The sequence below is a fragment of the Solea senegalensis genome, linkage group LG3 (assembly GCF_019176455.1).
Source record: "Solea senegalensis isolate Sse05_10M linkage group LG3, IFAPA_SoseM_1, whole genome shotgun sequence".
Taxonomy (NCBI): Eukaryota; Metazoa; Chordata; class Actinopteri; order Pleuronectiformes; family Soleidae; genus Solea; species Solea senegalensis.
The window spans coordinates 20,908,385-20,922,324 of record NC_058023.1 but is presented as its reverse complement, the minus strand read 5'-3'; the positions used below and the strand labels follow the sequence as shown (position 1 = coordinate 20,922,324).

Sequence of the window (13,940 nt, the reverse complement as noted above, 5' to 3'; positions counted from 1 at the left end):
AAGTAAAAAAGTACAGTATATTTAGTGGATTTGTCAACCATTTCAAAATATCAATTTGTCTTTTGGCTGTTTATTTTCCCTCCACTGTTGAATCAACATCAGTTGTTGAGGTTTGTGCTTATACATGTGTGCATCCCAAAGAGCTAAAAAGAAATATAATTAAAAGACCACTGAGTAAAGGCCTTGTCTTTCAGATGAACAAATCGCTGACATAGAGTGGGAGGGAATCTATAGTTTGAAAAGTTATATAAAGCAGTGATAACACACTTCTACATGCAGACGCTTGGGTGATGGAGATCTCAGCACTCTTTATTAGCCTGAGATTAGCTCTGGGTTTGTTTGAGCTGAACTCAGCTCTTGTCTTCAATGGTTCTCAGGTTGGTCTGAAACAAAGGTCTGGGTTCACAGTGGCCGGGTCTGGTGGCAGGATCAGTACTGTGAAATGTAAGCTGCTGGGCAAAGCTCATCTACCTGCTTTCTCTATGGACGGTGACTATATTATCGGTGGTGTTTTCTCCATACACTACTCCCTGCACACAGTGAAGCATAACTACACCTCTACACCTGAGCCACTGAGGTGCACAGGCAGGTCAGTAAGAGGGAGAAGTGGGGGATGAACAGACTGTGTGAGGAGAGAAATGTTTGTTTCATGTGCTTAAAATCATATTACTAAATAATAATGAAAACTTTACTGAGAAGCAGCTTTAAATTATTATCCTGCACATACAGTCTCTTATATTCTTTTACATTTTAAAAGCCTCATATTTTGCATTTTCATATGTCACTTTTGCAATATGTCATCATGTCATCTAATTATATGTATTGTAGCAATTTTAATAATTGTCTCGCTTTGAAAATGTGTTTCCTAAAAGAAAACATTTGTTTTTCAATATTCAACAAGCAAGAAACAAATTAATACTTAAGTTTTATTTGACTGATTACAATCTTGGAGAAAACTTCTGTGAATTCTGAATGACAATTAATTGCTCTTTTAAATGTTTTCCGTGTACCCTGTCATCTAACTATGAATTGAATCAGTGACTTTCAGTGTCTTTGTGCAGTATCAACTCTCGTGAAATGCAATTCTCTCGATCAATGGTCTTTGCTATCGATGAGATCAACAACAGCACAGATCTCCTGCCAGGCATCAGGCTCGGTTACCAGATATATGACTCGTGCGCTGCAGTGCCCATGGCAGTGCATTTGGCGTTTCAGCTTTCTAACGGTGAGGACCTTGAGGTTAACACCAGTGACCACTGCTCACAATCTGGTACAGTGATAGCCATCGTGGGTGAGTCTGGTTCCACACCATCCATCAGCATGTCGCGCGTCTTTGGGCCCTTTAATATTCCTCAAGTAAATACATGGATTGTGTGGTAAAATATTGGTTCAAAAATATTTATGCTTTTATCTTATTAATTTTAAATCATTACACAATTTTGTTTTGCTACAGGTGAGCCACTTTGCTACGTGTGCCTGCTTGTCCAATAAGCAGCAGTACCCAAGCTTCTTCAGAACAATTCCCAGTGACCAGTACCAGGCAAAAGCACTGGCTAAGATGGTGAAACATTTTGGCTGGACATGGATAGGTGCAGTCCACTCAGATTCTGACTATGGCAATAATGGCATGGCTTCTTTCCTGGAAGCAGCGCACAAAGAGGGAATCTGTGTCGAATATTCTGAATCATTCTATCGGACCCACCCACTTAGCAAGATCCAGAAAGTGGCTGATGTTATTCGCAGGTTTTTACCTGTCATTATCACTGTTGTTTGTTGATATCTATGCATCACATATGATATATGTGTATAAATAAATTGTCTTTTTTCTTTGCAGGTCAACAGCTATGGTTGTTGTGGCTTTTGCAGCCTCTGGAGACATGAGGATCCTGTTTGAGGAGCTATTGCTGAAACCTTTGCCTCCTCGTCAGTGGATAGGCAGTGAGGCCTGGGTAACTGACCCAGACATGCTGAGGTTCACTTTCTGTGCCAGCGCCATTGGATTTGCAATTGAAAAATCTGTCATTCCTGGTCTGAGAGACTTCCTGATGGATCTGCCACCAAATAAAGTGGCTGCATCTCCAGTGCTGACTGAATTCTGGGAGAATGAATTCAACTGCCGGCTGGGTAGAAGTAAATACAGAGGTAAATCTCTAGTGGCTGTGACAGTAACAGTTGGATTCTCCTTGTGATGTGTTGTTTTGTCTTGATAGAATTTTGGAGCTGCATATTTTTAAGTCATCATGCTGTTTTTAGATCAAACTCCTGATTATCTGGTAAGGGAAAACTCTACACAGCTGACTTGGACAGTAAGGCACAGTTTCCAACCATTGTTGTACAAACTTAAAGCAAACCAATTGAAAGTAAACACTGAGAAGCTACTGTGAATTCTGAACGCAATACATTTGGTAATAAAAGTTCATGTTTAAATCAAACATTTGAATAACAATGGTAACTTGGTTTAGATAAAATAAAAAATAAAGTCTGAAAAAATAGAATAAAAAAAAAAAAGCTGAAAAATATATTCAACCAGATAAAAAAAAAATAACATCAACTATTGAGAAGAAAGTAGTTACGGTCATGGCACATTTTACAAGTAAGCACTAAACAGAAACACAGTAGTAATAATAAAGCAATGCTGCTAAAAAACATGTTTCTTGTTGCTGTGTTTTTAGAGTCAAGTGTCAGCAGTGAGAAGAGTCAGTGTGATGGAACTGAAAACATTCAGACTCTCCAGAGCCCGTACACTGACACGTCTCAGCTTCGAATCACTAACATGGTGTACAAGGCCGTCTATGCAATAGCACATGCCATTCACAACTCGGTGTGTCAGAAAACAAATTCTACAGCTCAGTGCGACAGACTCACCAAAATAGGCTCCACACAGGTCAGTGATAATGCTGCTTATGGTACTTTTCTTGATGAACACATTAACTTTACATGCTTACTTCCTTTATCTCACTTTAATCTCACAGGTTCTGACTGAGCTGAAAAAAGTCAGTTTTTCTCAAAATGGTTATGAAGTGTCATTTGATGCCAATGGGGATCCTGTGGCCACATATGACCTGGTCAACTGGCAACAGAGTCAGAGTGGCAGTGTTGAGTTGGTGACAGTGGGGCATTACAATGCATCACTGCCAGTTGGCCAGGAATTCAGCATCAACAGAAACCTCACCTGGGTGGGGGGTAGCACACAAGTGAGGAGCAATAATTCAACATCTATCAGCTGTGCAGTGAGGGCAGATCTGTGTGTGAGTTTGTCTGTATCTCTGTGACAGGTGCCATCATCAGTGTGTACTGACAGTTGTCCTCCAGGAACTCGTAAAGTCTTACAGAAAGGGAAACCTATCTGCTGTTATGATTGTGTTCCATGTCCTGAGGGAGAAATCAGCAATTCTACAGGTAAAATGAAATGTTTCAGAAGCAGCATAAAAATATTTAACTGCATTAAATCTTTGGCCTTGTTCAGAAGGCCAGAAAAATTTTGAATGTATGTCCAGCTGTGTTTGAAGGTTGAACCACAAATGTGGGTATGGCTACACCATTACCAGATCAACCCATGCAGACAAGTTAATCATGTCAGGACAGATCAATCAGATTTGATCCCCTATAATAAGTGTGGACAGTCTACCTTAAAAGGTCTGATTATGAACAATGATTATGATTTGCTGTCTGAACTCTTTTTTCCAGATTCATCAGACTGCTTCCCTTGCCCGAGGGAGTTCTGGTCTAATGCAGAAAGAAGCACATGTTTCCCAAAACCAGTGGAGTTTCTTTCCTTTGACGAGGTCCTAGGAATCATCCTGGCTGCATTCTCAGTTGGTGGTGCCTGTCTGGCCATTATTACAGCAGCAGTGTTCTTTCGTCACAGGACTTCACCGATTGTCAGGGCTAATAACTCTGAACTGAGCTTCCTGCTGCTCTTCTCACTGGCTCTGTGTTTCTTATGTTCATTAACATTTATAGGAACACCCTCTGAGTGGTCCTGTATGCTGCGTCACACAGCGTTTGGAATCACCTTTGTCCTGTGCATCTCTTGTGTTCTTGGGAAAACTATGGTGGTGCTAATGGCCTTCAAAGCTACACTTCCTGGTAGTAATGCCATGAAGTGGTTTGGTCCTCTACAGCAAAGAATGACAGTAGTGTCCTTCACATTTATTCAAGTTTTAATATGTGCTATCTGGTTGGCTGTTAGCCCCCCTTTTCCACTAAAAAACCTGACCACATACAAAGAGAAGATTATCCTGGAGTGTGCTTTAGGTTCAGCTCTTGGGTTCTGGGCAGTTCTTGGGTACATTGGCCTATTGGCCGTCTTTTGTTTTGTGTTAGCTGTCCTGGCTCGAAAACTACCTGACAATTTTAACGAAGCCAAGCTCATCACCTTCAGCATGTTGATATTCTGTGCAGTCTGGATCACATTTATCCCAGCTTACGTCAGCTCACCTGGTAAATTTACGGTGGCTGTGGAGATATTTGCCATCCTGGCCTCCAGTTTTGGACTAATTCTGTGTATTTTTGCTCCCAAGTGTTTCATCATACTGTTTCAGCCAGAGAAGAACACCAAGAAACAATTAATGAACAAAAACCAATTCTAGTGCATCTAAGGAAATAGTGAAAGAAAAAAGACAAAACTCCCTTAAACAGACTCATAGACTTAATTTATATTATCAGCTTTTTCATTTATTCTTATTAATTGTGTCTTATTTTAGTTCACAAATTAAAAAAAAGGAACATGTGGTGCTGTAATTGAAAGATAAATTAAATGAACAACAACCTGTTCACTTTTAATAATTGCCACACTGAAGGCTATGTAGAGTCTTTAGGGAATGTTGGACCTGATGATGTTATCTGGTAATTAGGCTGAATCCCATGTGATCTGGTTGGATGATGTAACACACACACACACACTAACAATCTTGAGGGAGTGTGACACAGGCAATTAAAATTGAAAAACACTGCGATAACGAACCAAGTGCCTGATAATTAAACATTAAAAATATAAATACAAAAAAAGTTACTATGAAATATTATGTGAATTGATCAGAACATTGTTTGAAAAGTTGGTAAAAGTACTGGTCGTACTACTATACGCTTTACTATTTTGTAACCCACTCCTAGATTAGACAATTGTGCACTTTACAAACTCTCAGTTTGTAAAGTGCACAATTGTGTGCTCCCAAACAAAAACACAGGATTTATTTAACTGCAACTTTAGTCATCATTTCAAATAGGACAATAACAATTGTCAAAACAAACTGGACACATTATGAATAAAAATCAGGAAATCTGGAACAAATCGTTCAGAGACAGTTCAGCTCATTCAGTGTCTTTGGTATAGTTTTTCCTGGAGCTTGAGACATAAAAGTTTTAAGAGTTTTTATTGAAGGCTGTTTGGATACACAGTATCACAACATAACTGAAAAAAGTTTGCGTCATCGCATCAATTTATCATATTTGGTAAATAAGAAAATGCAAAGTTCTCTTTAAAACACAATACCTGTATAGTCAAATAAACATAAAATAATCTCAAGTGCTTTTGATAAAGGTAGACTTGTTTTTATTAAATCCATTTTTTTGTATTGCATTTTTTTAGTAGTATTGTAATGTATTGTAATATTTTGCCAAATTTTGCCTTATATGGCCCTGGAAGTAAAATGAGTTTGACACCCCCTTTTCTAGAGGTTTCTCTGTTCAACACACCGGATGCAAATGTTTGACTTATCTTTAAGCTGTAATAACAACCCATTCATCTGAATCAGCTTTGTAGCAGCAGGGAAGCGTTCAAAACATGTAGGACAGGGGCGGATATTCCATCAAAGTCACTAAAAAAAGACTGCAGTTGTATGGAAGAGACATCAAGAGGAACAGGAACTTTTTTTTAAAATTATAATATACACATGATAAGTAGTTGTCTGCGGCTTCATGCAGGTGTTGGTCCAGCTTAAATAGGCCTGACCTTAATTGACCAGACCATTGATCAGAGACAGAAGGATGGCTCTTTGTGGAATGAATGCAATATTTTATTTTATTATTTTATTTTTATATTTCTGTTGCCGCTTGTTGCATTTAATATTTGACTTATCCAATACTGTTAAGGTTTTAATTGATTTATTTTTGTGAATGAAAATGCTGAGATGAATCACCTCTAGTAGGTGATTCATTGAAGCTGTGAGGATGGAACAGAACTCCAAATTAAATGAGCTAGTCCTATCGAAATAAGCCAGACTTTCCATTCCCCCACATTGTACAGTAAATATCATGTGTTCTTTGTTGAAAATAAACTTGAAAAATTAAAAAAAAAAAAACAGCTGCACAATAAAATACAGCTTATCAATGATCTAATTTAACTCTAACTACATGTGGTGTGTTTTCACAATTAGGATCAGCAGTATCTCTGTTTTTTTTTCTCTGCTGTTTTCCCTTTTCCCGTCCTGTTATTTGTTGTTTGTCTCCCTCATCTGTTTTAATGTTGTAAGTGTACAGCCTGGATGTGGCTCACCCATTGTCTTGCTTCTGACAAACTTTTCACACACTGGTTGCTCATCATCCTGATATTCACTGATCAAACACCTGCTATAAATACCCGGTTCTCCTCACCTGTCTTTTCCAGGTCATAGTGGATTTTCTCGTGGTAAAGTCTTGGTTGACCTTTATTTTTTTAAGATTGAAACATTTGTTCATACTTTTTGGATTCCTGACTAAAATCTGCCTTTTTTGCCCATAGTTTTGCCATTCACTTGCCCAAATGTGGCACTTTCAGCTTGTCCTCTGCTGTGCACCTGTGTCTGCATTACTGAATTCATACTCTCATATTTTCTTTTTTTTTCCTCAAATATGTTTATTGAGTTTTTTTTTTTTTTTACAAATGAACATAACCACAATGATAAAACAACAATAGCACTCAGAACAACATTGGTTTAGACAACCTACACACATTCATATCTCACATGCATCTGTCCAGTACAATGAACAGGACATAAATAAATAATAATAATAATAGTAATAATAATAATAATAACAATACGGAGCAATAAAGAGCAAAAGTCGAGCCAAGGACAACACTTGAATGCACTGAAGCCACAGTAGAGTGGGAAAAGTGAATTTATGGAGTACAGATATGCATAAACTGTCCCTCTGAAGAGTGAAGCAGACAGCTCAGGCAGAGCTAGCATCCATAATAGTGTCTTGACTAGGATAACCCAGGACTAAAGAAAGAGGGTCCATGTACAACACAACACCAAATATATTTTCCAGATCTTGCAAAACATCTATCCAGTATGCTTGAATTTTAGGACAAGACCAGATACAATGAGTATAGGTGGCCACTGAGAATTTACGTTTTAAAAATGCAGGTGAGAGTTGAGAGTTAATTTTATGTCTTCTGTTAGGAGAGATTTGTAGCAATCTGGCATGGTTACACAAAGATATTTAAAAAAAATACCGATATCAACATTAATTATAGCATAATAATAAGGGTGATTATATGATATGATCGATAATAATAATAACAGCCTTGAAACTGGATCTGGATCCTGCAACCCGCAAGATGAGGACACACAGAGAGAGAGAGAGAGAGAGAGAGAGGACAGGAAGGAAAGGTTAAAACACACGTAGCTTCTCGTACAGAAAATGTAACAGAAAGAAACTGAAGCAATATAAATACAAAATGATAACTCTTCAAACAGTTAATGCCGAACTACAAATTGTAAACTCAATACACAATCATGAGTAGTAAATTAATTAACAAATGACAAAACAAACTAACTTAAGCTAAGAGTAACAGTAAACTAAGCACAGCCCGATTTGTTGGTGAAGGCTCTCAGTCATCCAGGTCATAATATTATTCAGTAGTAGTAGTAGTTCAGTAGCAATGGACAACTGGACTGAGTTAAGTTGAATACGTTTCACATCTCTTCCAAGAGGTTTCTTCAGTTCCGACTATCCCGTGATTTGCACTTTGATAGTCCATAAATGCGAGGAATGGAATCCCCAGGGTACAGCCGGTAGTACAGCTGGTGGTCTATTGCGTGGAGTGCTTCCAACTGTTGTAGGCAATTTCACGACTTTTGTTTTGTATCCTCTGGTGGGGTCCCACTTCAGTGTCTCATAGGTGGCAGTATCACTGAGAAGACTAGTCATCTTGACATGGTAATCTGCTGCGTTGACCACCACTGTGCATCTCCCTCTTTTGGCCAGTAGGATGGTTATTTCTTGGAATGGGAAATGGCTACAAGCATGTCCACTAGATGAATTTCTTCATTCATATAAAAAAATACATATCTTTATTTTGGCTGTTTACTTTTCCTATTGGTTGAATATCAATTGTTGCGGTTTGTGGTTCTTCGTGTACAAAGAACTAAAAAGAAAAAAATAATTAAAAGACCACTGAGTAAAGGCCTTGTCTCTCTGATGAACAAATCGCTGACGTGGAGTGGGAGGGAATCTATAGTTTGAAAAGTTATATAAAGCAGTGATAACACACTTCTACATGCAGACACTTGGGTGATGGAGATCTCAGCTCTCTTTATTGGCCTGAGATTAGCTCTGGGTTTGTTTGAGCTGAACTCAGCTCTTGTCTTCAATGGTTCTCAGGTTGGTCTGAAAGAAAGGTCTGGGCTCACAGTGCTCAGGTCTGGTGCCAGGATCAGTAATGTGAAATGTAAGCTGCTGGGCAAAGCTCATCTACCTGCTTTCTCTATGGATGGTGACTATATTATCGGTGGTGTTTTCTCCATACACTACTCCCTGCACACTGTGAAGCATAACTACACCTCTACACCTGAGCCACTGAGGTGCACAGGCAGGTCAGTAAGAGGGAGAAGTGGGGGATTAACGCGGAACAGACTGTGTGAGGACTGTGTGTTTGTTTTATGTGCTGAAAATCATGTTACTAAATAATACTGAAAACATTATTGAGAAGCATAATTAAATGATTATGCTGCACACATTTGGAACAAACTCCCAGAGAGAGAAGTGCAGGTCTGCAGTAACTCAAAAGCTATTTAACCTTTTCTAAATGACTCATATATTGCATTGTCTCATGTCACTTTTTCAATTTGTGATGATGTAATGTCATGACACTATTTAAATTAATTTATATGTGAATTCTGAATGACTGTTTTTAATGGTGTACTTTCTATGTAAACTATGATTATGCAGTATCAACACTCGTGAATTGCAATTCTCTCGATCAATGGTCTTTGCTATCAATGAGATCAACAACAGCACAGATCTCCTGCCAGGCATCAGGCTCGGTTACCAGATATATGACTCTTGCGCTTCCGTGCCCATGGCAGTACATTTGGCATTCCAGCTTTCTAACGGTGTGGATCTGGAGATTAACACCAGTGAACACTGCTCACAATCTGGTACAGTGATAGCCATCGTTGGTGAGTCTGGTTCCACACCATCCATCAGCATGTCGCGCATCTTTGGGCCCTTTAATATTCCTCAAGTAAATACATGGATTGTGTAGTAAATTCTTTGTTCAAAACTAGATTTTTTTATTTTGTATTCATTTTAATCATTTTTAATAAATACACAATTGTGTTTTTTCTGTAGGTGAGCCACTTTGCTACTTGTGCCTGCTTATCCAATAAGCAGCAGTACCCAAGCTTCTTCAGAACAATTCCCAGTGACCAGTACCAGGCAAAAGCACTGGCTAAGATGGTGAAACACTTTGGCTGGACATGGATAGGTGCTGTACACTCAGATTCTGACTATGGCAATAATGGCATGGCATCTTTCCTGGAAGCAGCGCACAAAGAGGGAATCTGTGTCGAATATTCTGAATCATTCTTTCGGACCCACCCACTTAGCAAGATCCAGAGAGTGGCTGATGTTATTCGCAGGTTTGTACATCATTGTTGTTCATTTCTTGTATTACCACTGTCTGCACAAAACTTAAAATCAAATATTAACATATTTGTATATATATATATATATGTGTATACATATATATGTGTGTGTATTATGATGATTACAAACATTTTTTAACCATGTTTATTGCTCTTTGGCTAATGTTAAATAATTAACCACACAATACTGATATGTAATTCATTTTTGTAACAATATTTACATTCATAAATTGTCATAATGGTCTTTCCAGGTCAACAGCTATGGTTGTTGTGGCTTTTGCATCCCCTGGAGACATGAGGCTCCTGTTTGAGGAGCTGTCGCAGAAACATTTGTCTCCTCGTCAGTGGATAGGCAGTGAGGCCTGGGTAACTGACCCAGACATGCTGAGGTTCACTTTCTGTGCAGGAACCATGGGATTTGCAATTGAGAAATCTGTCATCCCTGGTCTGAGAGACTTCCTGATGGATCTGCCACCCAATAAAGTGGCTGAGTCTCCAGTGCTGACTGAATTCTGGGAGAATGAATTCAACTGCAAGCTGGGCAAAAGTCAATACAGTGGTAAATCTCTAGTTATTGGAATGAAGACTGCACATATAAACACCACTGTCTTGGAAAAAAAAAGATTTCATCATCATTCATTGTTATCCTAAAACATAGACAGACTTCTGGCCACCAAGCTAAATTCCAAAAAGTGCATTTACTAGTGAGAAGGGAAACAATGACGGAGATGTGTGTATTCTGCACACAATAAACTAGATCATATCAGCTCATGTGTAAAGTAACTAAGAAGTCCAATTTGGTACAGATTTGTTAAATAAGGTTTAAATTATAAAAACAAAATGAAATAGCTTGTTATGTCATTGAAAAGCAATGCTGTTGTCATGGCTAAAAAACATGTTTCGTGTTGCTGTGTTTTTAGAGTCAAGTGTCAGCAGTGAGAAGAGTCAGTGTGATGGTACTGAAAACATTCAGACTCTCCAGATCCCGTACACTGACACATCTCAGCTGCGAATCACTAACATGGTGTACAAGGCCGTCTATGCAATAGCACATGCCATTCACAAGTCAGTGTGTCAGAAAACAAATTCTACAGCTCAGTGCGACAGACTCACCAAAATAGGCTCCACACAGGTCAGTGATAAAGATACTTATGGTACTTTTCTTTTATGAGATGAACACATTAACTTTACATGCTTACTTCCTTTATCTCACTTTAATCTCACAGGTTCTGACAGAGCTGAAAAAAGTCAGTTTTTCTCAAAATGGTTATGAAGTGTCATTTGATGCCAATGGGGATCCTGTGGCCACATATGACCTGGTCAACTGGCAACAGAGTCAGAGTGGCAGTGTTGAGTTGGTGACAGTGGGGCATTACAATGCATCACTGCCAGTTGGCCAGGAATTCAGCATCAACAGAAACCTCACCTGGGTGGGGGGTAGCACACAAGTGAGGAGCAATAATTCAACATCTATCGGCTGTGCATCAAGGGCAGATCTGTGTGTGAGTTTGTCTGTATCTCTGTGACAGGTGCCATCATCAGTGTGCACTGACAGTTGTCCTCCAGGAACTCGTAAAGTCTTACAGAAAGGGAAACCTATCTGCTGTTATGATTGTGTTCCATGTCCTGAGGGAGAAATCAGCAATTCTACAGGTAAAATGAGATGTTTCAGAAGCAGCATAAAAAATATGACTGCTTTAAGCTTTTGGTCCAGACGGCCAGCAAAATTTTGAATGCATGTCAAATGCATGTGTTTGAAAGTTGCACCACAAATGTGGGTATGGCTACACCATTACCACTGCAACCCATGCAGACAAGTTAATCATGTCTGGACAGATCAATCAGATTTGATCCCCTACAATTAGTGTGGACAATCTATCTTAAAAGGTCTGATTTTGAACGAATTCTAATTTGTCGTCTGAACTTTCCAGATTCATCAGACTGCTTCCCTTGCCCAAGGGAGTTCTGGTCTAATGCAGAAAGAAGCACATGTTTCCCAAAACCAGTAGAGTTTCTTTCCTTTGACGAGGTCCTAGGAATCATCCTGGCTGCATTCTCAGTTGGTGGTGCCTGTCTGGCCATTATTACAGCAGCAGTGTTCTTTCGTCACAGAACTTCGCCCATTGTCAGGGCTAATAACTCTGAACTGAGCTTCCTGCTGCTCTTCTCACTGGCTCTGTGTTTCTTATGTTCATTAACATTTATAGGAACACCCTCTGAGTGGTCCTGTATGCTGCGTCACACAGCGTTTGGAATCACCTTTGTCCTGTGCATCTCTTGTGTTCTTGGGAAAACTATGGTGGTGCTAATGGCCTTCAAAGCTACACTTCCTGGTAGTAATGCCATGAAGTGGTTTGGTCCTCTACAGCAAAGAATGACAGTAGTGTCCTTCACATTTATTCAAGTTTTAATATGTACTATCTGGTTGGCTGTTAGCCCCCCTTTTCCACTAAAAAACCTGACCACATACAAAGAGAAGATTATCCTGGAGTGTGCTTTAGGTTCAGCTCTTGGGTTCTGGGCAGTTCTTGGGTACATTGGCCTATTGGCCGTCTTTTGTTTCGTGTTAGCTGTCCTGGCACGAAAACTACCTGACAATTTTAATGAAGCCAAGCTCATCACCTTCAGCATGTTGATATTCTGTGCAGTCTGGATCACATTTATCCCAGCTTATGTCAGCTCACCTGGTAAATTTACTGTGGCTGTGGAGATATTTGCCATCCTGGCCTCCAGTTTTGGACTAATTCTGTGTATTTTTGCTCCAAAGTGTTTCATCATATTGTTTCGGCCAGAGAAGAACACCAAGAAACAATTAATGAACAAAAACTAATTCTAGTGTATCTAAGGTTAGGATATAGTTAAAGAGAAAAGACAAAAGCATTGGCATATTGACATTAACAGCTTTTTCACATGAACATTTTGTGAATGTATTCTTATTTTTTTCAGAAATTAAAAAAAAGGAACATGTAGTGCTGTACATGAAAAATAAATTAAATGAACAACAACCTGTTCACATTTAATAATTAAAAGAAAGTGCCACACTGAAGGCAATGCACACTCTTTAGGGAATGTTGGACCTGATGATGTTATCTGGTATTTCAGCAGAATCCCATGTGATCTGGTTGGATGATGTAAGGGTTTGAGTGACATCACTTGCCACACACACACACACACTGACGATCTACACTTTTTGGTAACACAAGCAATTACAATTGAAACACACTAAGATAATAAACCATGTGTCTGATAAATAAATATTAAAAATTACAGATACAAACAAAGTTGTATACAATGAAATACAGTGTGAACTGATCTGAAAGGATTGTTTGAAAAGTTGGTAAAAGTACTGGTCGTACTACTATGCACTGTGATATTCTGCAACCCACTCCTCGACTAGATTAGATTAGATGTTCTCTCGGTTTTTAAAGTGCTCCCAGACAAACACATGATTTATTTAACTGCAACTTGACTTGTCATTTCAAATAGGACAATAACAATTGTCAAAACAAACTGAACACATTATGAAGAAAAATGTCTGAAAGTGGATTTATTGACTGTTTAGTGTTGACATCAGGAAATCGCACAAATCGAGACAGTTCAGCTCAGGATTCAGTGTCTTTGTTTAAGTTTTTCCTGGACCTTGAGCTTTAAGTTTGAGTTTTTAGTGGTGTGTTGAAAACAGTTTGGGTCTTATAAATGTATCATATTTGCCTCACATTGAATCTAATCCTGGTCCTCAGTTGAACATTGTTCTAGTTAAAACACAATAACTGTTAAAGGAAACATTATCTGTGTAGATGGGCAGCTTGAACATTTTATCAGAAAATAACCCAGGGTCATTGGGTGTTTCCGGCCTTTGATTTTCCAACACCTTCACCTGGACGACCCAGCTGGGGATTATCAGCCCCTGGCTTGTGTGTAGCAGCATGCTACACCATGGATTTTGATCCACAACCACCTGGAAGTACTAGGGGAACCGTGCCTAACAGGAAACGTTGCTCCCCTCTTTGCCCACTCCCAAGGACGACCAAGGCCACAAGGCTGGAGCTCACAAACAATCATTTATTATAATACTCCAAAAAGACC

The 13,940-nt window shown here is 39.0% G+C and overlaps 2 protein-coding genes across 3 annotated transcripts; both read left to right on the top strand.

Moving 5' to 3' along the window:
* Window positions 1–288: 288 nt before the first annotated feature.
* Window positions 289–4,720, top strand: LOC122766740 (extracellular calcium-sensing receptor-like). 2 transcript variants are annotated; one of them, XM_044021885.1, is made up of 8 exons: window positions 289–589; window positions 1,062–1,356; window positions 1,454–1,743; window positions 1,835–2,142; window positions 2,673–2,884; window positions 2,973–3,194; window positions 3,276–3,399; window positions 3,688–4,720. In XM_044021885.1, the coding sequence occupies exons 1-8, from the start codon at window positions 291–293 to the stop codon at window positions 4,590–4,592; spliced, it is 2,655 nt and encodes an 884-aa protein (XP_043877820.1). In that variant the 5' UTR covers window positions 289–290; the 3' UTR covers window positions 4,593–4,720. The 2 variants fall into 2 exon arrangements, with proteins under 2 accessions (XP_043877820.1, XP_043877821.1); XM_044021886.1 differs by having other exon boundaries at window positions 521–1,225.
* Window positions 4,721–8,502: 3,782 nt separating this feature from the next.
* LOC122766743 (extracellular calcium-sensing receptor-like) lies at window positions 8,503–12,832 on the top strand. Its single transcript, XM_044021890.1, has 8 exons — window positions 8,503–8,801; window positions 9,157–9,451; window positions 9,559–9,848; window positions 10,106–10,413; window positions 10,775–10,986; window positions 11,081–11,302; window positions 11,384–11,507; window positions 11,786–12,832. Exons 1-8 carry the CDS (start codon window positions 8,503–8,505, stop codon window positions 12,682–12,684), a joined length of 2,649 nt encoding a protein of 882 aa, XP_043877825.1. The 3' UTR covers window positions 12,685–12,832.
* Window positions 12,833–13,940: the final 1,108 nt, after the last annotated feature.

Excerpts from the sequence above, each read along its gene's own strand:
- LOC122766740 (XM_044021885.1), top strand. The coding sequence starts at position 291 with ATGGAGATCTCAGCACTCTTTATTAGCCTGAGATTAGCTCTGGGTTTG. Across the intron at positions 590-1,061 it reads CCACTGAGGTGCACAGGCAG|TATCAACTCTCGTGAAATGC; the intron begins GTCAGTAAGAGG and ends GTCTTTGTGCAG. Across the intron at positions 1,744-1,834 it reads GTGGCTGATGTTATTCGCAG|GTCAACAGCTATGGTTGTTG; the intron begins GTTTTTACCTGT and ends TTTTCTTTGCAG.
- LOC122766743 (XM_044021890.1), top strand. The coding sequence starts at position 8,503 with ATGGAGATCTCAGCTCTCTTTATTGGCCTGAGATTAGCTCTGGGTTTG. Across the intron at positions 10,414-10,774 it reads GGGCAAAAGTCAATACAGTG|AGTCAAGTGTCAGCAGTGAG; the intron begins GTAAATCTCTAG and ends CTGTGTTTTTAG. Across the intron at positions 11,508-11,785 it reads AGAAATCAGCAATTCTACAG|ATTCATCAGACTGCTTCCCT; the intron begins GTAAAATGAGAT and ends TGAACTTTCCAG.